Source organism: Tachyglossus aculeatus, chromosome 6 (assembly GCF_015852505.1).
Source record: "Tachyglossus aculeatus isolate mTacAcu1 chromosome 6, mTacAcu1.pri, whole genome shotgun sequence".
Lineage (NCBI taxonomy): Eukaryota > Metazoa > Chordata > Mammalia > Monotremata > Tachyglossidae > Tachyglossus > Tachyglossus aculeatus.
The window spans coordinates 40,164,291-40,187,746 of record NC_052071.1 but is presented as its reverse complement, the minus strand read 5'-3'; the positions used below and the strand labels follow the sequence as shown (position 1 = coordinate 40,187,746).

Here is a 23,456-nt window from a genome sequence, read left to right as displayed (position 1 = left end):
TTACTATGTGCCAAGCACTGTATTCAGCATTAGGGTAGATATAAGAAAATCAAGTCCCACATGGACTCACAGTTTAAGAAGGAGTGGGAACAGATATTGAATCCCCTTTTTGAGAATGAGGGAACTGAAGACCAGAGAAGTTTAGTGATTTGCCCAAAGTCACCCAGCAGACAAGTGGAGAAGCTGGGATTAGAACCCAGGTCCCAAGTAGTTCAGCTAATAACCCATTGAGTAGCCTATATAAAGAAAAATGTGTTCTCATTCGATGAAAGCTATCAGTGCAGAGGCAGAGTAGAGTCTTCCCCCGACACACATACACTCAAAAAAGAAAAAAAAACCCTGATTTTTAGTCTAGGAGGGGATGAGATTGCTGATTAGAAAAATCTTCTCTTCCTCTGTCTTTATGACCCTAGTTTCTGCATTGGGGGTGTCTTCTCCATCAGCAAATGTAGACATCAATTCTCAAAAGGGTTGAAAACACTGGATTTAGGATAATCCATTCTCCAAAAATGGTCTTAAAGATGGAGAATCCGTTCCAGTCTAACTTAGAAGACTGAGAAGGGTTCTAGGATGTTTGCGCTTCAAGCAAATTTTGTCAGCTCTTTTATCCCATCATTGGATAGAGATTCGGGTTATTTTGATTATCCATGAAAGATGAAAGGCTAAATTAAGCTAACCTCTTTGGCACTAATTTCTTTCAGAACTTTGAATCCTGAAGGTTAACCAGAGGTACCACTTTCCTAGCAGGGGATTTCCTCATTTGGAAGAAAGAGAATAAAAACAGGAGGAAACAGTTGTGAGAATTTCAGTTCCACCCACTGAAAGAAAGCAGAGACCTCACTTACCTTTTCTGAACAAGAAAAGCTAATTCCACCCTAGTTTTAACTGGCCTTAGTGACCTAATGACCTCAGACTAGAGACCTGGTTATCCCAGCTCTTAGGAATACACTGTATTGTGTTGGGCGCCTCCTGGAAATTATACCATCTGCTCCTTGCCAGATGATGGCTACTGACCAGGAATCCTGGGGACCACTCGAAGTAATTCCCATCCAGCCCCCATGGAGTCAGAACTCATTTGGCTTGTATTTTCTAAAATTCATGCTCTCTTTCCTTTGTCTTAGTTCCACAGGTAGGAGAAAATGAATAAACTGAGAGGGGCCAACTACACTGAGGTCACAGAATTCATTCTGGTTGGACTTTCCCATCAGCCCAAAAGTCAAATCATTTTCTTCTGTATCTTGCTCCATCTCTATCTGGGAACCGTTGTGGGAAATATCCTCATCATTACGGTAGTATGGAAAGAGCCTCGACTTCACACCCCAATGTATTTCTTTCTTTGCAATCTGTCCTTTGTTGACCTGTGTTCCACCACAACCGCAGTGCCTCTGGTCCTTGTCAACTGCCTGAGAGACTGCCCCACTATCACCTACAGTGACTGCTACACCCAAATGACCATCTTCCTCTTCTTGGGCATGACCGAGTGCTCCCTACTGGCCGTCATGGCTTACGACCGATTCGTCGCCATATCAAACCCCTTGCGTTACACGCTGATCATGACAATGAGGGCTTGTTTCCAGATTGCCGCTGTCATGTGGTTAAGTAACTTCCTGCTGGCCCTAATTCCTATGGTCACCATGCCGGCTCAGTTTTGTGCAGGACACAATGTAGTGAACCATTTTGTATGTGAGTTGGAAGCCGTCTTTAAGCTGGTCTGCTCGGACACCACTGTCAGTGCAATCCTGATGTGGATAAACTCGATCTTCATCTTGCACCTCCCCTTTCTGTTTATCCTCCTGTCTTATATCCGGATCGTGGTGGCCGTCTTGAAAATCCCCTCCACAGCTGGGCGGTGGAAAGCTTTCTCCACCTGTGGATCACATCTGACAGTGGTGACCATCTACTTTGGGACCCTCATCTCCATTTATCTCAAACCTCAGAACAAAGACAGTAAGGACCAGGATAAAATCATCTCTATATTTTATGGAACAGTGATCCCCATGATGAACCCTCTCATTTATACGTTGAGAAACAAGGATATGATAGGAGCCTTGAGAAAGGCAGCTGGGAAAACCAAGCAAGCAACACAGTCAGTGTGAATTCTAAGACATATAATGCTGAGTTGAGGCTGACTTGAAAAATGGGTATAATTTACTGCAGGAGGGAAAAGAACTGGAATTGATCCATAAAGGCATTTGGAAGAACCAGGTTCTAATTCTGGCTCCTCCACTTGCTGTGGGACCTTGGGCAAGTCCCTTAATTTATCTGTGCCTCAGTTTCCTCATCAGTAAAATGGGGATTCCATACCTATTCTCTGTCCTACATAGACTGTGAGCCCAGTGTAGGACAGAGATTGTTTCTGACTTGATTACTTGATTACCTTGATTACACCAGTACTTAGTACACTACTTTGCCCATAAGTGTGTAACAAATACAATTATTACCATGTACATATCTTTAAATGTTATATTATAAATTAAATAGTTATATTAATGTCTCTCTCCCACTTTGTAATGTAAACTTGTAGGCAGGGAACTTGCTGCCAACTCTATTGGATTGAACACTCCCAAGCACTTAGCACACAGTGCTCAGCCCATTGTAAGTGCTTAAATACCATTTTTGTTACTCTTCCCCGTGAAGGAAGAGGTTGGGAAGAGGGGTTGGTGTGTCTGTGTGCCTCTGTGTGTATGTTTTCACTTAGCATGGAGTGGCAGAAACCTGAGGCCTAGCAGAAGAAGAGACACCTAGTGATTTGGAGAGAGTGCCCTACAACTGGACAGAAAAGAACAAGGTAATTGAGGGCTACCTCCTGTCCCTGGAGCCCACTAGTCCCCTCCCCTCTGCCTCTTTGTTTTTCCTCAAAATTCTCCTCTATTTAGTCCCCAGCAGACAAGGGGCTTCCCAAGCTGGAACCTGTCTAGCGGCCAATGGATGAGCTCTCTTGAAAATAGGAAGATGGGGCAATTCTCCCCTTATGGGGGGCCCCCTAGGAAGGAGGAACAGATCTAAAAATTCCCCTTATTAGGGGAATTATAGAAGCTGACTCCAAAGAAGGGAAACTCAGATAAGCTGGATGGTTACCCACAGATCTAACTATGAGGGACCTGACTAGCAATAAGAACAGTGACATTTTATTTCAGAGATAATCTCTCAGGTGAGCCCTCTCAGGTTCACCAAATCCAAAGAATTAGGGGTTTTCCCCCTTTAAATCTTTCAGGATCTAGAGCAGGTTTCTGGGGAAGGTGGGAAAGGGACACAACCAAGTGTAAACACAGCCTCATTTGCTCTCAGCTTCAGTCAAATGGACACCCACTACACCAACTGAGAGAAAAATGCTGAAGTCATCTTGGCCTAGGCTATGTCCCCTCCCACCCCTTCACTGCTGCATGAAGATCACCAACTGTTCCTGCAGGGAGTTGAGCTGTGGAGGGAGAGATGGATGCACAGAGGAAACAGGAGGCATTTCTGCAGGCCCTCTGGTAACTGATTTGGGGGGAAAAAAAATCTACCCCAAAAGGAAACTACTCCCAGACCTACATTTCATCCCAACTACGAGCCTAGGGCCAGTCTTCTGTGACTCATCCAGTAGTTCTTTGCTGTTTGGAGTGTGGATGGGAGTGACAAGGGGCCATCCTGAAGCTATCCAGCCAAGGGGTCAGGTTTTATTCCATTAATTAATTAACTAATTGATAATGTCATTTATTAAGCACTTACTATATGCAAAGCACTGTTCTAAGCGCTGGGGAGGATACAAGGTGATCAGGTTGTTCCACGTGGGGTTCACAGTCTTAATCCCCATTTTACAGATGAGGGAACTGAGGCACAGAGAAGTGAAGTGACTTGCCCAAAGTCACACAGTTGACAGCTGACAATTGGCAGAGCTGGGATTTGATCCCATGACCTCTGATTCCCAAGCCCGTGCTCTTTGCATGGAGGCAGACTGGTAAGAGAGTCAGAAAACTCAGATTCTGGTCCCAGTTCTGCAATGTGACTTTGGGCAAGGCTCTGAGGGAACTGACGCACAGAGAGGTTGTTTGAGAGCTCTGTTCTCACACTTCTTAGTGAGTCCCACATGGGACAGAGACTGAGCCAAAGTGATAATGTGGTACCAATTCCCGTGCCTAATACCATAATGAAATGATGTTGCTTTGATGGTTTTGTCGGGACTATAGTTAGTGCCCATGTGTGGGGGCTCTGTTGTCCAGGGCTGGAATGACCTTGTCTCCCATCAGCACCTCGATTCCACACTCTGGACTGCTCTCACCCCTTCCAGAGTGGCAGCCTCCTCACCTGAAGCTGATCTTGTTCTTCCTGCTCTCTGAGATCGACCAGTGCATTTTCAAGTCTGGTCTGGAAATCAAGTCCAATGGGAAAGTGACTGACTTTGTTCACCTGTTGGGGGTGGGGGGTGGAGAGGCGGCAGGATGATGACCCAATGAGAAGAGGAGATTCCTTTCCTTTCTGGCCTCTGGTGGGACAGGTACTGGTCTGATCTGCATACATTACTTAGTCAATGCTCAGAGCATGCTAAGCGATGATCAACTAGCACAGGAATTGACTTTCCTAGCCATCAGCCACTCAGGACTCTTTCAGTTTGTTCTCTGCCTGCTCTGAGATATTCCTTTCCTTCCTTTCTTAGCTGAATGGCTGAAAAATGTCTTCACTAAATCATTAGCCTTTTTCAAACTCAGCAGGAAAAGTTCAGATCCTCCAAGCCCTTAGCCGACATTTTGCTAGGAATTTGATCCTTACCCCTTCATTAACCTGACTTCTGTATAGTCAAGTGCTTAGCACAGTACTCAACCCATAATAAGTGTTTCATAAATATAATCATGATCATTACTACTATTCCTGAATAATAATAGTAAGTGTGCTATTCATTTAGCATTTACTATGTGACAAGCCCTATTCTAAGCTTGGAGTAGATACAAGATAGTCAGGTTCCACATGGGGCTTATAGTATAAGAAGGAAGGAGGACAGGTATTGAATTTCTATTTTGCAGATGAGGGAACTATGGCTCAAAGTAAAATGACTTGCATACGGTCACCCGCTAGACAAGTGGAATTAGGACCCAGGTCGTCTGACCCCCAGACCCTATGGTCTTTCTACTAGGTCATGCTGCTTCTTATTTATATAAGTCATTTGTATGGCACCTCAACAGTCTGAAAACTCAAGAGCAAGAGCAAGGACTCCTTGCATCGTGACTGAACTCAGCTCGCACAGAAGCCAGCAAAGAGTGTGGGACTTCATCGAACCTAGACACCAGTTTACATCTGTCCCCCACCTCATCTTGAGTGCCATATTTTCCACTCTCTTGATGAGGTCTTCTTGTCACCTTGCCCTCACCTCATTCACCTGCGGTTTGCTATCCAGGTTATAAATCTGCTCTTGGATCCTCATGGCTGAGGAAAAAAACAACAACCAAAAAAAACAGGCCATAAGAATGGAATCCTTTCATCATGCTTCTCACTTCAGCCCAAGGGAGTAGCAGCCCGAGAGCGTGGACCCCTCCTCACCTTCCCTAGAGCCGACCTCCAGTAAACTTTCCTCGGCAAGGCTAAGCCATGACGAAGGTACGCTTTCAACTCTTTTTTTTTGATTGTATGTGTTAAGTTCTTGGTGTCAAGCACTGTTCTAAGTACTTGAATTGATATGAGTTTATCACATTGGGCAGTCCCTGTTCCACATGGGGCTCACAGTCTAAAATGGAGGGAGGCAGACTTAATCCCCATTTTACAGATGAGGTTACTGAAGCTCAGAGAAGTGAAGTGATTTGCTGAAGGTCACACAGCAAGCAATTGCCAGAGCCTGGATTAGAAACCAGGTCCTCTGACTCCCAGGTCTGTGATCTTCCACTAAGCCATGTTGCTTCTTTCCTCCCTGACTTACCTAGCAAATTGGCTTCCTCCTTTTCCAGGTCTTGCCCATCCAGGTCACTCAGCTGTTCCTCCAGTTTTCTTTCTAACTCCTCCTCCATGTCATCGATATTGATCTCATCATCCTCATCTTCACTGCTGCTGCTGTTGCTTCTGCTGCTGCTACTACTGAGGTCATTGAATAACTCACACAACTTACTGAATTCTGGTCATTTTCAGCAGGAAGAACCAACAAAATGAAGCAGATAAAACACCACCCCTGGCCATCCCCACCTGGCTCTCTCCTCTCACCCAAACCGGAAAGACACACGGTACCAATAACCAGGTGTTATTGAAAATCACAGGCATCTTTGCCTGGAGGTGCCACTGTCCTGGGCAATGATGCCTTGCGCTGATCCAGGATCTACCTGGTTGAGCAGAAGACTTGGCAATGGATTTTTCTGAAGGCACTCAGACATAGTGAGGCTCCTGCTTGGGTCCAGTAATGTGGACGAGTAGTGGAAGCTAAAAGAAGCCCCTAATTTCCAGGCTCCCATCCTCCCCAGCAACCTGTGTGCCCCACAGGTTCTGGAAAATCCAGAAATAGCTTCAAGGTGACCATCTCCAGGTTATCAGAGCCCCATGAGTCACAGGTGAAGAGGACCCTCAATCAATGAATCATATTAATGGAGTGCTTACTGTTTGCACAGTATTGTACTGAGTGCTTAACCCTCGGGTGAGGGTCGGGGGACAAGAGAGAAGAGGGCCAGAGAAACCAGGGAAAAACCCTTCCTCTGTGAACTCCATCTTTGCCTCAGCCAATGTACTTGACAAGCTTTGACCTTAATTGCGGTTAGACATTCCTGGAAGGACGTCAGAGCTCAGGAGGAAGCTGGGATTCCCCGCTTCCTTGTTTTTCTCCTCAGCAACAAGCTCCCAGCCTGAGATCAGGTGCCCTGAATCAAGGAATAACCCAGCAAAAAGGCCAGTGTACAAGCCAGAGGCACCTAAGGAGCCACTTTTGGGAAGAGGTGCTCTGTGTGGTCTTGTAGAAAGGCTTTGGTGGAGTTGGAATGGAGAAGAGGGGAGTAGGAGAGAAGGGCATGGTTAGGTGAGAGGAGGGTGGGTGTTCTATCCAGGTCACCCAAATTCTGAGTTCAACAAATTCCTGATGTGGTGGCAAATCTAACCATAATCACGTGGGCCTTCTGTGACAGAAGAAAGCTGGTTAACCAAACCCTTTTCTATTCATCCTGGGAGTTAGGGCCTGACTGAAGCCATGGATGAATAGGCAGTATAAGGCTAAGGGGGCTGTGTAAAGCCTGGGTCTAGCACACACCATAAACAATCAATCAATCATTCACATTGATTGCATACTTACTGTGATCAGAGCATTTTTCTTCAGTAGCGGGGTGGTAAAGCTCAGTCTTGAAAATTTAACTTCCTGCTGCTCCACTCCTATGGACTTTGGGACCTCACAACTCATTCCCTTCGATGAGCTATGTTTCTGGGTCCAGACTGCCCTACTCAGGGGTCTCTGCTGTTAAAGGTTACAGACAAGGACGGCTTCAGCATCAGTACTCAGGAGCCGCTGCACTTCCTTCTCGATGTCTGGAGACTCAACGTACTGGGTGCAGGATGGAGTGAAACCAGAGAATATTTATTCAATAATTCAATCGTATTTATTGAGCGCTTATGCTGTACAGAGCACCATACTAAGCACTTGGGAGAGTACAACATAACAATAAAAAGACATATTCCCTGCCTACAACAAGCTTACAGTGTAGAGGATACTCATCCTAATGTTTGTTAAGCACTTACTATGTGCCAAACACTGTACTAAGTGCTGGGGTACTCTCCTTCTCTAGACTATAAATTTTCTGTGGGCAGGGAAATTGTCTCTTGTTGTATTGTACTCTCCCAAGCGCTTAGTACAGTGCTCTGAACACAGTAAATACTCAATAAATGATTGAATGAATAAATACGATGTAAGAAGGTTGGACGCAGACCCTCTTTCCTATCTGGGACTCAAAGTCTCAGGGGGAAGGATTCTCCATTTTACAGATGAGGAAAAGGAAGACCAGGAAAGCGAAATGACTTGCCTAAGGTCACACAACAGGGAAGTGGTGGAGCTGGGATTAGAACTCAGGACTCCCACCTCTCAGGTCTGAGCTCTGTTCCCCTGGGCCATGCTGCTTCTCTAAGACAAACACCATCAACCCCTAGATCAAGTGGGGCCATCCCCTAGCTGCCCATGGAAGAGGCAGTCTATCAGAGCTTCTTCTTCGAGACCTCAGCCATCACTCTCACTGATGCCTCCTCCTCCTCCACGGCCAATGCACCCAGGGAGCCACCTAGCTAGGTCTCCTCCCGCCCCAGCCAAGGGTGACCAGCCAGGTAGGGCGGTCCTTCTCACCTTCTTCTTGACTGTACTCCTGAACCATCACTTCTGGATGTTCTTCAGGGGCCCCGAGACTAAAACAGAGAGGGAGATGGCGCCCATCAAATCAGGCTGGCAGAAGTGGAGAAAGGCAGAGGCAGTCAGAGGCAGATAAGGAGAAGGCTGTGGGATAAACAGACATGTTGTCCACCGGGGCCCATTGGGCAGGACAGGGTTGACCTCTGCAGTCAGGTTCAGAATGGGGCCTTCCCCTGCTAGATTGGGCAGGAGACCTGCTGACTCCAAAGGTAGGAGAAAAGACTTGAAAGGATTGGAGGGGGATGTCCTCTGATCAAAAGGTCAAGGCCAGCCAAGAGTCTGGGACTTACTTCCATGGTCCAAGATGAACCTCTTCTCTCTCTCAGCCATTTTGTTGGCTGTCGGGTCTGTGGGGACAGAGGATTTTTCCAGAGGAGGGCAGAGGTCTCCTTCCTTTTCTTCCTCTGTGCCCACCAGCACCTGAACAATTCTGTTCTAAGTACTGGGGTAGATGTAAGCAAATAGGGTTGGACACAGTCCCTGTACCACATGAGGCTCACACTCTTAATTCCCATTTTACAGAAGGCAAAGGGCGGGCGACAGTCCAGCTACAGAAGGGGATCCGGCTCTGCTGTCTCCTTCACGTGGGGAGGCCCATGGAGAGGGAAGGGAAATGAGTTTGTCACTTTCAGAAAACCAGACAGGAGTCAGGCACACAAACCTAGGAGTCAGACAAGTTTTGGGCAGCTAGAAAACCCACTTCTGGGGAGGAAGGGGCCTGTGGGGGACATAGATCCAGGCACTTGGATGGTCTAAGAAGGTAACACCTGCATCAGCCTCCTCACTGGTCTCCCTGCCTCCAATTGCTCTCCTCACTCTGCTGCCCAGATCATTTTTCTAGAACATAGCGTCACCCCAATCCCCTCAAAATATCACATGGCGACTGATTCTTCACTGCATCAAGCTGAAACTCCTGACTTTTGGCTCAATCAATCAATTGCACTTATTGAGCACTTACTGTGTGCAGAGCACTGTACTAAGGGCTTGGTGGGGTACACTATAACAGAGTTGGGAGACACATTCCCTGCCCACATAGAGCTTACAGTCTAGAAGGGGAGACAGACATTAATATAAACTATGGATAATACACTAGGCTGAGAGAGGGGTGACTAAACGGTGCCAATCCAAGTTCAAGGGCGATGCACAAGGTAGTGGGAGAAGAGGAAATGAGGGTTTCTTGGAATAAGGCCTCTTGAAGGAGCTGTGCCTTCAGTAAGGCTTTGAAGGTGGAGAGAGTGATTATCTGTGGGATATGAAGAAGGAGGGCATCCTTCTCAACTGTGAGCTCATTGTGGGCAGGGTTTGTGTCTGTTTGTTGTTGTGTTGTACTCTCCCAAGCACTTAGTACACTGTTTTGCACAAAGTAAGCGCACAATAAATATGATTAAATGAATTCCAGGTCAAAGGCAGGACATGGGCGAAAGGTCAGTGGTGAGAAAGATGAGATCGAGGTACAGTGAGTAGATTGGCGTTAGAAGAGCAAAGTGTGCAGGCTGGGTTGTAGTAGGAAATCAGGGAGATAAGGTAGGGGAGAAAAAGGTAATTGAGGGCTTTAAAGCCAGTGGTAAGGAGCTTCCGTTTGATGCAGAGGTGGATGGGAAACTGCTGAATATTCTTAAGAAGTGGGGAAACATGGACTGAACGTTTTTGTAGGTTAAATGATCCGGGCAGCAGAGTGAAGTATGGAGTGGAGTGGGGAGAGACAGGAGGCAGGGAGGTTGTTGTGAACGGGTTTGTCTGATCTCCATTTTGTTCCCATCCCTTTGTACACCCTTCTTCATGGAAGAAGAGTGCCCACCAAAACTTCCCGCCACAAAACCTGCCTAACAAAGGCCTCCCCCACCCTGACCTGCCTGACAAAAGCCATCCCTGTTGTCCACTAGCGGACTTGACATGACTGACTCCATTTTGTGCAGGCTAAGAGAACAACTCCTTTTTGTTCTGTCTGCAACAGATGCCTTCAAGGCCATTAAACAAGTAACACTTATCTGTGTAAGGTCTTAGGTCAGATGACATCCTGACAAGACAGTGACAACAGAAGATAACAGAATTTACACCTATTTATACAAGGCCATATGGCAGATAACAACCTTTACAAGGCAGTAAAAACAGAGAATTTACAGCATCCTTTTGTCCTAATTGGATTCCTGAAATTCCTAAATGCTCCCTCCCATGTTGCTGTAACTGAATAAAAGACGCAGTGAGAATGGGATCAGTGCTGCTTGATCTGGGTCCCTGGCCCCTTGCAGCCGCGCGCTAATAAAATCCACTTCTAAATTTCTACTTGGGTCTCACTCGCTGATTCTCGGCACAACAAGGTCAGCAAGGAGGATGTTGCAGTAATCAAGTTGGGTTAGGATAAGTGTTTGGCTTTCAGGCACTCAATCAGCTCTCTCCTCCTTTCCTCCGACTACCCAAGTCGCACTCACGCTAACCTACTTTCTGCCTGGTTCTCATCTCTCCCACTGCCACCCTCTTGCTTTCACCCTCCTCGCTGCCCAGAACTCTCTCCCCCTTCAAACTCGATAAACCACCCTCTTACTATCATCAAGACCCTTTTGAATTCACAGCTCCTCCAGGAAGCCTTCCCCAACAAATTTCAAATCTCTCCATGGGCACTTCAGCACTTCTGTACATAACCTGATTATTTAAGCACTAACTCATTCATTCATTCAATCGTATTTATTGAGCGCTTACTGTGTGCAGAGCACTGTACTAAGTGCTTGGGAAGTACAAGTTGGCAACATATAGAGACGGTCACTACCCAACAGTGGGCTCACAGTCTAGAAGGGGGAGTCCAGATCCCCATTTCCTTCCTCCTACCTGTAACTTACAGTGTAGATGGGGAGCCAGGCACTAATGTAAGTCCCTTGAGCACAGAGACTGTAGCTATGAATTCGATTGTACCCTCCCAAGCACTTAGTATGGTTCTCTGCATACAGGAGGCACTCAATGAATACAACTGACTGGCTGAACGATCAGCAGTGGGGACTTGGTGGGTCAGTGCCAGACTGCACCTCCATTCAGAGGAGTTACTGCAGGTGGCTCTAGAAGTGCTAAGGGAGGAGCAGGGTAGACAAGTGGAAAGAGCACAGGCATGAGAGCCAGAGGACCAAGGTTCTAATCCCGCCACTGCCAATTACTTGCTGTGTGACCGTGGGCAAGTCACTTCACTTCTCTGTGCCTCCGTTCCTCAACTGTAAAATGGAGATTAAACACCTTTTCTCCCTCCTACTTAGACTGTGAGCCCCATGTGGGATGGGGACTGTGTCCAACCTAATTAACTTGGACCTATCTAAGTGTTTATAATGGTGCTTAAAAAATAGCATAAAAAGACCCCAGTGGCCTTGGGTTACTAGAAACAGGCAACACCACCTTGCCACAAGCTATTGTTTCTAGCTTCTCTTGTTGACCAAACAGCTCAACTCAAACTCCACCCTGCTGGCTCACCTCAGAGCCCCTCAGGCCTGGAAATCAGCAGTGATAAGATAGTGGTATTTGTTAAGCACTCACTATGGGACAGGCAATGTATTAAATGCAGGGGTGGATGCAAGCAGATGGGGTTGAACATAGTCCCTGTCCCACATAGGGCTCACAGTCTCAATCCCCATTTTACAGATGAGGTAACTGAGGCCCAGAGAAGTTAATCTACTTGCCCAAGGTCACCCAGCGAACACGTGGCAGACCCAGGATTAGAATCCATGACCTTTTGACTCACAGGACAGTACCTCATCCACAAACCTCTGTGGCCCCATCATGCCACCCATGGATAGGAGGTTTCCTACAGGCTCAGCATCAGATTCCCAGTCTCCCCTAGGAAAGAACTCGGAGAGGTTCCAGGAGCCATGCGGTTGGCAAACACAAGGAGGACAGTTCACAGGGGGCTGAGGAGAGGGCTGCCTGAAGGCAGTAGTCCTGGGCCCAGAAGCATTCATGGACCAGACTGAGGGCAGAGATACTGGGTCCTCCCAGAAGCATCAGGCAGTGAACAAGCTTGACAGACCCAGTGGTTGCAGAGCACTGCTCTACGTGGGCTGGTTATCCTAGAACATACATTCTTGTGGATCCCAGTGTTTAGGGAAATTAGCCCTGAGGTCATCATGCTTTGTCTTCTGCCAGCTGTATACACCCAACTGCCTTTCAACATTGTGCCAACCTGTTTCCAGTCATGTTCGCTTTGTTAGATCCTTCCCTATTTCCATCAAAACATTCTGGCCAAGACGTGGAGGGAAAATGTGCATTATGGCCAAATTGAGTGTGCTTGGGGTAAGTGTGGGGGAGAAAATAGATACAACTTCTATAATTACTGAATCAGCATCAACAGCTCTAACTCCTCTTTCTTCCTTTGGCAGGCAATGCTAATAATAATGATGATGGCATTTGTTAAACACTTACTATGTGCCAAACACTGTTCTAAGAAATGGGGTAGATACAAGGTAATCAGGTTGTCCCACATAGTCCTCACGGTCTTATTCCGCATTTCACAGGTGAGGTAACCGAGGCCCAGAGAAGTTAAGTGACTTGGCCAAAGTCACACAGCTGACAAGTGGCAAAGCTGGGATTAGAACCCAGGAGCTCTGACTCCCAAGCCCGTGCTCTTTCTACTAAACCAGGCAGGCAACAGTGAGGAAACTCTTAACATAGAGATGGATGGCCAGCTGAGCATTTTAGCTGGTGCCCCTCCCACCAAGCAGCACCATTGCCATTCAGGTCACAGATTGCTCTCGTCTCTGGAGATACTGACAGATGGCCTCTGAAAAGGAGATTTGGTCCTTAAGTTTGATCTGAAAGACACAGGCAACCCCGAGGCAGGTTTGGGTGTCTGTCTCAGGGAGCTCAGCTCTGCTGAGGGACTTGTTTATTGCTTTTTAGGTTCAGTTTATTAGGGGAATGTTTTTCTTCCTCCTTATTTCACACCTTCAAAGTTGTTCTTTGTCTCTGAGAAGGAAAAGTTGAAACTTTCTCCCATTGCTCATAATTATCCCATTATTACTGTGTTGAAAAGTTTCTTGTAAAGAATTGCCAAGTTTGTTGTCTCCTTAATAATGCCCAGAGTGGGGTGTCTGGGTGTTTGCAAAAAGTGGTTTTAATTGCTCCACTCTGTTCACTGCATTGGTAATAAGCAATGCCCAACAAGCCTATTAATGCTTAACAAATCTATCTGAGTAAGATAATCATGAGAGGCTTTCACCCCTTTCAATGACAGGCTGAAAAGTAAAAGCCTAGGAAGGAAGAACACTTTAAGAAAAAGAGAATATACAGACATTTTTCCAACAAAGATTATGACTTAAAAAGTCAGGTTGCCAGCTGGATATTTGAATGGAAGAAGACATATTTCTCTGGTAATACAAAGATTGCGTTCTTCCTCTTCTGTTTCTAATGGGAAAATTAAGATATGTTTCTTGGGCTAGAATACATCCGGGGTAAAACTGGGAGGGATGACTTTTTCATTACTAATTTAAATTTGAATTCAGAGTGACTCCTGCCTCTCTGTGTCCCCTCTACTTCAAGGTTAGATTTTTCTGAGGAAATGACAAAGGGGTTGGCTTCAATCTGAGAAAGAGAGACTCAGCATTGCAGCATCCATAACTCCAGGCACATTTCTTAGTCCACCCCCTCCATAGTTGTGTTCTAGCACCTCACTCTGCAGTAGTTGCAAATCCTCCTGCTTATGACACAACCCTCATCTAATCTCTCACTCCTGTCCTGGGACCTAACATAAGATAGAGCTAGTCTTCCCCAGTGACCAGATCAGGGCCAGTCTCAGACAAATAGTGGGACAACAGAGATGTACTGTGTGTAGCTAATAGTGACCTTAGAACATCCCGCAATGGTCATTTGGGGTTCTGCCTCATTGTTTGGCAGTTTTTTGGAGGACCCTGTAAGGGTCTTGTTTTTGGCCTGGGTGGGTGGGACAGGACCCCCTGCTACTTCACCCTCCTTGCAACTAGTAACCAAATGAGTCTCTGTAAACTGTTTCACTTGCATGTATCAGAGACTCATTATAAGAGGAAAATAATGACTCTGCTTGGCTTTAATGATCTACAAAGGAAAAAAGGTATCTTTTGCTCAGAGGGCACATCAATACATTGCTAGTTCCTTCAATCCACTTTCCATTGGTGGAATTTCACTGCCTCTAAGGGATATGATCCCTGGAGTCTCCTGAAGGCTGAAATCATGAGCTCTGGAGTCTTCTTGAAATATTTAATGTCTTCCTGTTCTGGGTAGTGGATCTGGATTCAGTGATATGCAGGTTTTTCGCTCAAGGTGAGTGCAAGAACCAGTATTATATACCCTTTGCCAATTGTTCTAAGCTATATCTTGCTAAATCATTTTTGTTGTTTGCCTTGGAGAGTGTAATTCATTCACTCATTCAATCGTATTTATTGAGTGCTTACTGTGTACAGAGCACTGTACTAAGCGGTTGGGAAGTACAAATCGGCAACATATAGAGACGGTCCCTACCCAACAATGGGTAATGTATCAGCAAATCAGAGAGAGAAGATCTGGCCTCAAATCATTTAATATTTTGAAGTCAAGGTAAGAGATATGTTACTAGCCACCCTCCCTTAAAAAAATGAGCTTTGTACAGTGTTGAATGTTCTGCTTGAATCTCCTTCAAATCAGAATTTGATGTTATTATATTCTAGACTATAAACTCATTGTGAGTAGTAAACGTGTCTGCTAACTCTGTTGTATTGTACTCTCACAAGTACTTAGTACAGTACTCTGCACATAGTAAGGACTCAATAAATATCATTGATTGATTGATTGATTCCATCTAAGTGCCCTACAAATATGGAGTCAGCTTTTAAAACAAGGGAACGGCATTCCAAATAATTTGTTTTGTTTCTTAGGGTTAATTCAGGGATTTAATTAAAGGCAAGCAAATTCATCACTGGATTTGCAAAGATGCCTTTTCTCCCACTGGGTGTGTGAGGAACCAAAGGAAAACCCACCAATTTGACCACCCTTAAACTAGGCTGGGCTGGATGCTTTGGTGACCCATCTCTGACCAAAGGCTATCTGTGGATTTTATTGTTACTTCGAAAAGAATACATTTCCAGCAGCAGTTACCTTGGAAGCTATAGAATTCAGTGAGTATCTGGTCTCTTTCACAACCTGAAGGCCCATTCCAGCTTTTTGATTTTTTTAAAAAAGTATCTAATTCACTTCCTTCCCAACCTTTTAAATTAATGGAGAACTTAACATTTTAATTCTAGATGGTAACCATCGGGAATAAAAATCTCTACATTATTTTGTATTTCCTACAATCACCCCTGGAATTCCATTTGTCTGACTCACTGGAGAGTTGGTAGTTCCTTTGAAATGAAGGTGATTGGTGCCTGAGACCTCCAGCTGGTGAAGTTAGACCAAATCTGTAGCTCCCCAAATAGGCCCAGCTATCTTCCAAACTTTTGACATACTCCAACTCCAGGTACATTTTTGCATAACATTTAAATGTATTTTCCAGCTAAATAACACGTAAGAGAAATGGGATGATATTTTGTGAGACAATTTTGTTGGCTGAGGTTAGAAAACAGCCTTCTCTTCATGCCCCCTCCCTCCTGCCCCCAAAAAAGTTAGTGAAATTAAGATATTACATTCATCCTGTATCTCTCTGCTTCTCAATAGTAAAGGAACATCAAGTGCCCAAGAGAAATATTAATATTAAATGTGGTATTTCTTAAGTGCTTACTATGTGCCAAGCACTGCACTCAGCACGAGGATAGATAAAAGAAAATCAAGTCCCACATGGGCTCACAGTCTAAATAGGAGGGAGAATTGGTATTGAATCCCCTTTTTGAGAATGAGGGAACTAAAGCCCAGACAAGTTTAGTGATTTACCCAAAGTCACCCAGCAGACAAATGGAGGAGCTGGAATTAGAACCCAGGTCCAATGTAGTTCAGCTAATAACCCATTGAGCAGCCTAGATAAAGAAAAATATATTCTCACTGAATGAAAGCTTCAGTGCAGTCAGAGGCAGAGTCCCCTCCCCCCCAAAAAAAACAACCCAACATAGAACTCATTTTTAGTCTAGGAGGGGGATAAGATTGCTGATTAGAAAAATCTTCTCTCCATCTCTTTTTGTGGCCTTAGTTTCTGCACTGGGGGCATTTGCTCCACCAGCAGACGTAACCATCAATTCCCAAAAGGGCTAAAAACACTGGATTTAGGATAATCCATCCTCCAAAAATGGTCTCAAAGATGGAGATTGTGTTTGAGTCCAACTTAGAAGGCTGAGAAGGGTTCTAGGGTGTGTGCTCCTCAAGCAAATTTTGTCAGCTCTTTCCCCATCACTGGATAGAAATTCAGTTTATTTTGATTATCTCTAAAAAGTGTGAAAGACTAAATCAAGCTAAGCTCGTTGGCACTAATTTCCTTCAGAACTTTGAATCCTGAAGGCTACCCAGAGGTACGACTTTCCTAGAGGTTGATTTCCTCATTTGGAAGAAAGAAAATAAAAATAGGAGGAAACAGTAGTGAAAATTTCAGTTCCTCCCACTACAAAAAAACAGAGACCTCACTTACCTTTTCTGAACAAGAAATGCTAATTCCACCCTAGTTTTAACTGCCCTTAGTGACCTAGTGACCTCAGACTAGAGAACAGGTTATCCACAGATCCCAGCTCTGAGGAATACACAGTTTTGTGTTGGGTGCCTCCTGGAAATTATACCATCTGCTCCTTTCCAGATGATGGCTAATGACCAGGAATCCTGGAGAACACTTCAAGTAATTCCCAACCAGCCCCCTTAGAGTCAGAACTCACTGGGCTTGGACTTTCTAAAATTCAAGCTCTCTTTCCTTTGTCTTGGTTCCACAGGTAGGAGAAAATGAATAAACTGAGAGGGGCCAACTACACTGAGGTCACAGAATTCATCCTGGTTGGACTTTCCCATCAGCCCAAAAGTCAAATCATTTTCTTCTGTATCTTGCTCCATCTCTATCTGGGAATTGTCGTGGGAAATAGCCTCATCATTATGGTAGTGTGGAAAGAGCCTCGACTTCACACCCCAATGTATTTCTTCCTCTGCAATCTGTCCTTTATTGACCTGTGTACCACAACCAGCGCGGTGCCTATGTCCCTTGTCAACTTACTGAGAGACTGCCCCACTATCACTTACAATGATTGCTATACCCAATTGACCATTTCCCTATTCTTGGGCATGACTGAATGCTGCCTACTGGCTGTCATGGCTTACGACCGATTCGTCGCCATATCGAACCCCTTGCGTTACACGCTGATCATGACAATGAGGGCTTGCTTCCAGATTGCTGCCACCATGTGGATCAGTACCTTCCTGCTGACTATAATTCCTATAATCACCATACCGGCTCAGTTTTGTGCAGGGCACAATGTAGTGAACCATTTTGTATGTGAGTTCGAAGCTGTCTTTAAGCTGGTCTGCTCAGACACCACTTTCAGTGAGATGCTGCTGTTGATAAACTCGATCTTCATCGTGCCCCTCCCCTTTCTGTTCATCCTCCTCTCTTATATCCGAATCGTGGTGGCCATATTGAAAATCCCCTCCACAGCTGGGCGGTGGAAAGCTTTCTCCACCTGTGGATCGCACCTGACTGTGGTGACCATCTACTACGGGACCATCATCTCCATTTATGTCATACCTCAGAACAAAGACAATAAGGACCGGGACAAAATCATCTCTATATTTTATGGAACAGTGATCCCCTTGGTAAACCCTCTCATTTATACATTGAGAAACAAGGATGTGGTAGGAGCTTTGAGAAAGGCAGCTGGGAAAATCAAGCAAGTAAGGCTGTCAGTATGAATTTTAAGACATAATGGTGAGTTGAGGCTGACTTGAAAAACAGGTATAATTCATTACAGGAGGAAAACAAACTAGAATTGATCCATAATGGCATTAGGAAGGCCCTGGGTTCTAAGCATGGCACCCCCACTTGCTGTGGGACTTTGGGCAAGTCCCTTAATTTATGTGTGACTGAGTTTCCTCATCTGTAAAATGGGAATTCCGTACCTATTCTGTGTCTTACTTAGACTGTGAGCCCAATATGGGACAGAGACTGTGTGTGACTTGATTACCTTGATTACCCCAGTGCTTAGTACACTATTTGGCCCTTAAGGGCATAACAAATACAATTATTATGATGTACATATCTTAAATGAGAAATGAGAAATTACATAGTTATATTAATGTCTCTCTCCCACTTTGGAATGTAAATTTGTTGTAGACAGGGAACGTGCTGCCAACTCTATTGGATTGTACTGTCCCAACCCCTAGCACACGGTGCTCAGCCCATGGTAAGTGCTTAAATACCATTTTTGTTACTCTTCCCGGGGTAGGAAGATGTTGCACATGGGGGTTGGTGTCTCTGAGTGTGTGTTTTCACTCAGCATGGAGTGGCAGAAACCTGAGGCCTAGCAGAAGCAGAGACATCTAGTGAGTTGGAGAGAGTGCCCTACATCTGGACAGAAAGGAACAAGGTAATTGAGGGCTACCTCCTGTCCCTGGAGCCCACTAGCCCCCTCCCTCTGTCTCTTTGTTTTTCCTCAAAATTCTCCTCTATTCCTAATCCCCAGCAGACTAGGGGCTTCCTGAGGTGGAACCTGTCTGGCGGCCAATGGCCGAGCTCTCTTGAAAATAGGAATGTGGGGCAATTCTTCCCTTCTGGGGGGCCCCCTAAGACAGGGAAGCAGATCTTATAATTCCCCTTATTAGGGGAATTAGAAACGCTGACCCCAAAGAAGGAAAACTCAGAGAGGCAGGTTGGTTACCCACATATCTAAATACCAGGGACCTGACTAGCAATAAGAACAGTGACATTTTATTCCAGAGATAATCTCTCAGGTGAGCCCTCTCAGGTTTACCAAGTCCATATGGGTTTTCAACCTTTAAATCTTTCAGGAACTGGAGTAGGTTTGTGGGGAAGGGGAAGGGGAGACCACCAAGTGTAAACCCAGCCACATTTGCTCTCAGCTTCAGTTCAAGGGACACCCACTACATCAACTGAGAGAAAAATGCTGAAATCATCTTGGCCTAGGCCAGGTTCCCTCCCACCCCTTCACTGCTGCATGAAGCTCTCCAACTGTTCCTGCAGGGAGTTGAACTGTGGAGAGATAGATGCACAGAGGAAAAATGAGGCATTTCTGCTCTGGTACCTGATTTGGAGGGGAAAAAACATCTACCCCAGCAAGAAACTTCTCCCAGACCTACATTTCATCCCAACTGTAAGCCTAGGGCCAGTCTTCTGTGAATCATCCAGTGGTTCTTTGCAGTTTGGAGTGTGGATGGGGGCGACAAGGGGCCATCCTGAAGCTATCCAGCCAAGGGGTCAGGTTTTATTCCAGGGAGGCAGAGTGGAAAGAGGGAAAGTCAGAAGGCTCAGATTCTGGTCCCAGTTTTTCAACGTGACTTGGGGCAAAGTGCTGAGGGAACTGAGGCACAGAGAGATTGGTTGAAAGCCCTGCTCCGGCTACCTCCTAATGAGTCCCGTATGCGACAGGGACTGAGCCAAACTGATCATGTGATACCCATCCCCGTGCCTAATACCATAATGAAATGACATTGCTTTGATAGTTTTGTCGGGTCAATAGTTAGTGCCCATGTTGGGGGCTCTGTTGTCCAAGGCCGGAGTGACCTTGCCTCCCATCAGCACCCTGATTCCACATTCTGGACTGTTCTCACCCCTTCCAGAGGGGGAGTCTCCTCAACTCAAGCTGATCAGAGAGGCAGCGTGGCTCAGTGGAAAGAGCCCAGGCTTGGGAGTCAGGGGTCATGGGTTCTAATACCAGCTTTGTGACTTTTCAGCTGTGTGACTTTGGGCAAGTCACTTCACTTCTCTTTGCTTCAGTGTCCTCATCTGTAAAATGGGGATTAAGACTGTGAGCCCCATGTGGGACAACCTTGATTACCTTGTAACTCTCCCAGGACTTAGAACAGTGCTTTGCACATAGTAAGCGCTTAACAAATACCAACGTTATTATTAATATCTTGTTTTTCATGCTTTCTGGAATTGACCAACGTATTTTCAAGTCGGGTCTGGAAAACAAGTCCCATGGGAAAATGACTGACTTTGATCACCCTTGAGTTGGGGGAGGGGGCCGGCAGGGTGATGACCCATTGAGAAAAGGAGATTCCTTTCTTTTCTGGCCTCTGGTGAGACAGAGACTACTCTGATCTGTGTACATTATTTAGTCAATGCTCAGAACATGCTAACCGATGATCAACTAGCACAGGAATTGATTTCCCTAGTCCTCAGCCACTCAAGACTCTTTCAGTTTGTTCATTCATTTATTCAGTCAATCGTATTTATTGAGCACTTACTGTGTGCAGAGCACTGTACTAAGTGCTTGGGAAGTACAAGTCGGCAACATATAGAGATGGTCCCTTCCCAACAACGGGCTCACAGGCTAGAAGGGGGAGACAGACAACAAAACAAAACAAGTAGACGGGTGTCAAAACTGTCAGAATAGATAGAATTATAGCTATATGCACATCATTAATAAAATAGAGCAATAAATATGTACAAATATATGCAAGTGCTGTGGGGAGGGGAAGAGGATAGGGCAGAGGGAGGGAGTGGGGGGCAATGGGGAGGGGAGGAGGAGAGGAAAAAGGGAGCTCAGTCTGGGAAGGCCTCCTGGAGGAAATGAGCTCTCAGTAAGGCTTTGAAGGGAGGAAGAGAGCTAGTTTGGCGGATGTGTGGAGGGAGGGCATTCCAGGCCAGGGGAGGGACGTGGGCCAGGGGTTGACAGTGGGACAGGCGAGAATGAGGCACAGTGAGGAGACTAGTGGCATAGGAGTGGAGGGTGTGGGATGAGCTGTAGAAGGAGAGAAGGGAGGTGAGGTAGGAGGGGGTGAGGTGATGGAGAGCCTTGAAGCCTAGAGTGAGGAGTTTTTGCTTGATTCGTAGGTTGACAGGCAACCACTGGAGATTTTTGAGGAGGAGAGTGACATACCCAGAGCATTTCTGCACAAAGATGGTCCGGGCAGCAGCGTGAAGTATAGATTGAAGTGGGGAGAGACAGGAGAATGGGAGATCAGAGAGGAGGCTGATGGAGTAATCCAGTCGGGATAGGATGAGAGATTGAACCAGCAGTGTAGTGGTTTGGATGGAGAGGAAAGGGCGGATCTTGGTGATGTTGTGGAGCTGAGACCGGCAGGTTTTGGTGACAGATTGGATGTGAGGGGTGAACGAGAGAGCAGAGTCGAGGATGACACCAAGGTTGCGGGCTTGTGAGACGGGAAGGATGGTAGTGCCGTCAACAGTGATGGGAAAGTCAGGGAGAGGGCAGGGTTTGGGAGGGAAGATAAGGAGTTCAGTCTTGGACATATTGAGTTTTAGATGGCTAGCACTCGTAAACTACCCTTCTTCATAGGTACCTTTAGGAAGAGTCATGTCTTCTGCCATGGAAATACTCTACTTTTCTCTCCTTTTCTTTTTTTGGTTTTTGTTAAGCACTTTTACCATGTGCCAGGCACTGTGCTAAGCGCTAGAGTAGATACAAATTAATCAGGTTGGTCACAGTCCCTGTCCCACATGGGGCTCACAGTCTTAATCAGCGTGGCTCAGTGGAAAGAGCCCAGGCTTGGGAGTCAGAGGACCTCAGTTCTAATCCCAGCTCCGGCCCCTGCTTCCTGTGTGATTTTGGGCAAGTCACTTAACTTCTGTGTGCCTCAGTTTCCTCATCTGTGAAATGGGAATTCAATGCCTGTTCTCCCTCTTAGTTAGACTGTGAGATAGAGATAGAGATACAGAGATAATCCAGGCAGAAGAGTGAAGTATAGACTGAAGCAGGGAGAGACAGGAGGATGGGAGATCAGAAAGGGATCTTTCTGCCTGCTCTGAGATATTCCTTTCCCTCCTTTCTTAGATGAATGGCTGAAAAATGTCTTCACTAAACTATTAACCTTTTTCAAACTCAGCAGGAAAAGCTCAGATCCTCCAAGCCCTTAGCTGACATTTTGCTCAGAATTTGATCCCTACCCACTCATTAACCTGACTTCTAGTCAAGTGCTTAGCACAGTACTAGGCCATAACAAGTATTTCATAAATACCATGATGATCATTACTACTATTCCTGAACAATAATAGTAATTGTCATACTTATGAAGCATTTACTATGTGACAAGCACTATACTAAGCTTGGAGTAAATATAAGACAATCAGGTTCCACATGGGGCTCATTGTCTAAGTAGGAAGGAGCACAGGTATTGAATTTTGCAGATGAGGGAACTACGGCACAGAGAAGTGAAATGATTTGCATACAGTCACACATGAGACAAGTGGTGGAACCGGGATTAGAACCAAGGTCATCTGACCCCCAGACCCATGGTCTTTCTACTAGGTCGTACTGCTTCTTCTTATCTTCTTATCTCCACCTATACTCACTCCCTTGGTGAACTCATTCACTCTCAGGGCTTCAACTATCATCTCTACACCCAAATCTACATCTCCTCCCCTGTTCTCTCTCCCTCTCTCCAGGCTCGTATCTCCTCCTGCCTTCAGGACGTCTCCACCTGGATGTCCACCTGCCACCTAAAACTCAACATGTCAAAGACTGAGCTCCTTATCTTCCCTTCCAAACCCTGTCCTCTCCATGACTTTCCCATCACTGTGCATGACACTACCATCCTTCCCATCTCATAAACCCGCAACCTTGGTATCATCCTTGACTCCGCTCTCTCATTCACCCCACACATCCTACCCGTCACCAAAACCTGCAGGATTCACCTTCACAACATCACCAAGATCCGCCCTTTCCTCTCCATCCAAACCGCTACCTTGTTGGTACAATCTCTCATCCTATCCTGACTGGATTACCTCATCAGCCTCCTCTCTGATCTCCCATCCTACTATCTCTACCTGCTTTAGTCTATACTTCACTATGCTGCCTGGATTATCTTTCTAAAGAAATGCTCTGGGAATGTCACTCCACTCCTCAAAAATCTCCAGTGGTTGCCTAACAACCTTCACATGAAACAAAAGCTCCTCACTATTGACTTCAAAGCAGTCCATCACCTTGCCCCCTCCTACCTCACCTCCCTTCTCTCCTTCTACAGCCCAGCCCTCACCTTCCACTCCTCAGCCACTAACTTCCTCACTGGGCTTCATTCTCACCTGTCCCGCTGTCGACCCCTT

General features: G+C 45.8%; 2 protein-coding genes and 1 pseudogene across 2 annotated transcripts; 2 read left to right on the top strand and 1 right to left on the bottom strand.

Annotated features, from left to right (window-relative positions):
- The first annotated feature begins 1,139 nt into the window (after positions 1–1,139).
- LOC119929581 (olfactory receptor 13H1-like) lies at positions 1,140–2,096 on the top strand. The gene has a single exon (XM_038747753.1). The coding sequence runs from the start codon at positions 1,140–1,142 to the stop codon at positions 2,094–2,096; it is 957 nt and encodes a 318-aa protein (XP_038603681.1).
- Positions 2,097–3,373: 1,277 nt separating this feature from the next.
- LOC119929580 lies at positions 3,374–13,301 on the bottom strand (annotated as a pseudogene).
- A 4,049-nt stretch (positions 13,302–17,350) lies between these two features.
- LOC119929579 (olfactory receptor 13H1-like) lies at positions 17,351–19,231 on the top strand. The gene is made up of 2 exons (XM_038747751.1): positions 17,351–18,106; positions 19,220–19,231. The coding sequence occupies exons 1-2, from the start codon at positions 17,351–17,353 to the stop codon at positions 19,229–19,231; spliced, it is 768 nt and encodes a 255-aa protein (XP_038603679.1).
- The last annotated feature ends 4,225 nt before the right edge of the window (positions 19,232–23,456 follow it).

Bases quoted from the DNA above. Each gene is read 5' to 3' on its own strand.
- LOC119929579 (XM_038747751.1), top strand. From the start codon at position 17,351: ATGTATTTCTTCCTCTGCAATCTGTCCTTTATTGACCTGTGTACCACA.
- LOC119929581 (XM_038747753.1), top strand. From the start codon at position 1,140: ATGAATAAACTGAGAGGGGCCAACTACACTGAGGTCACAGAATTCATT.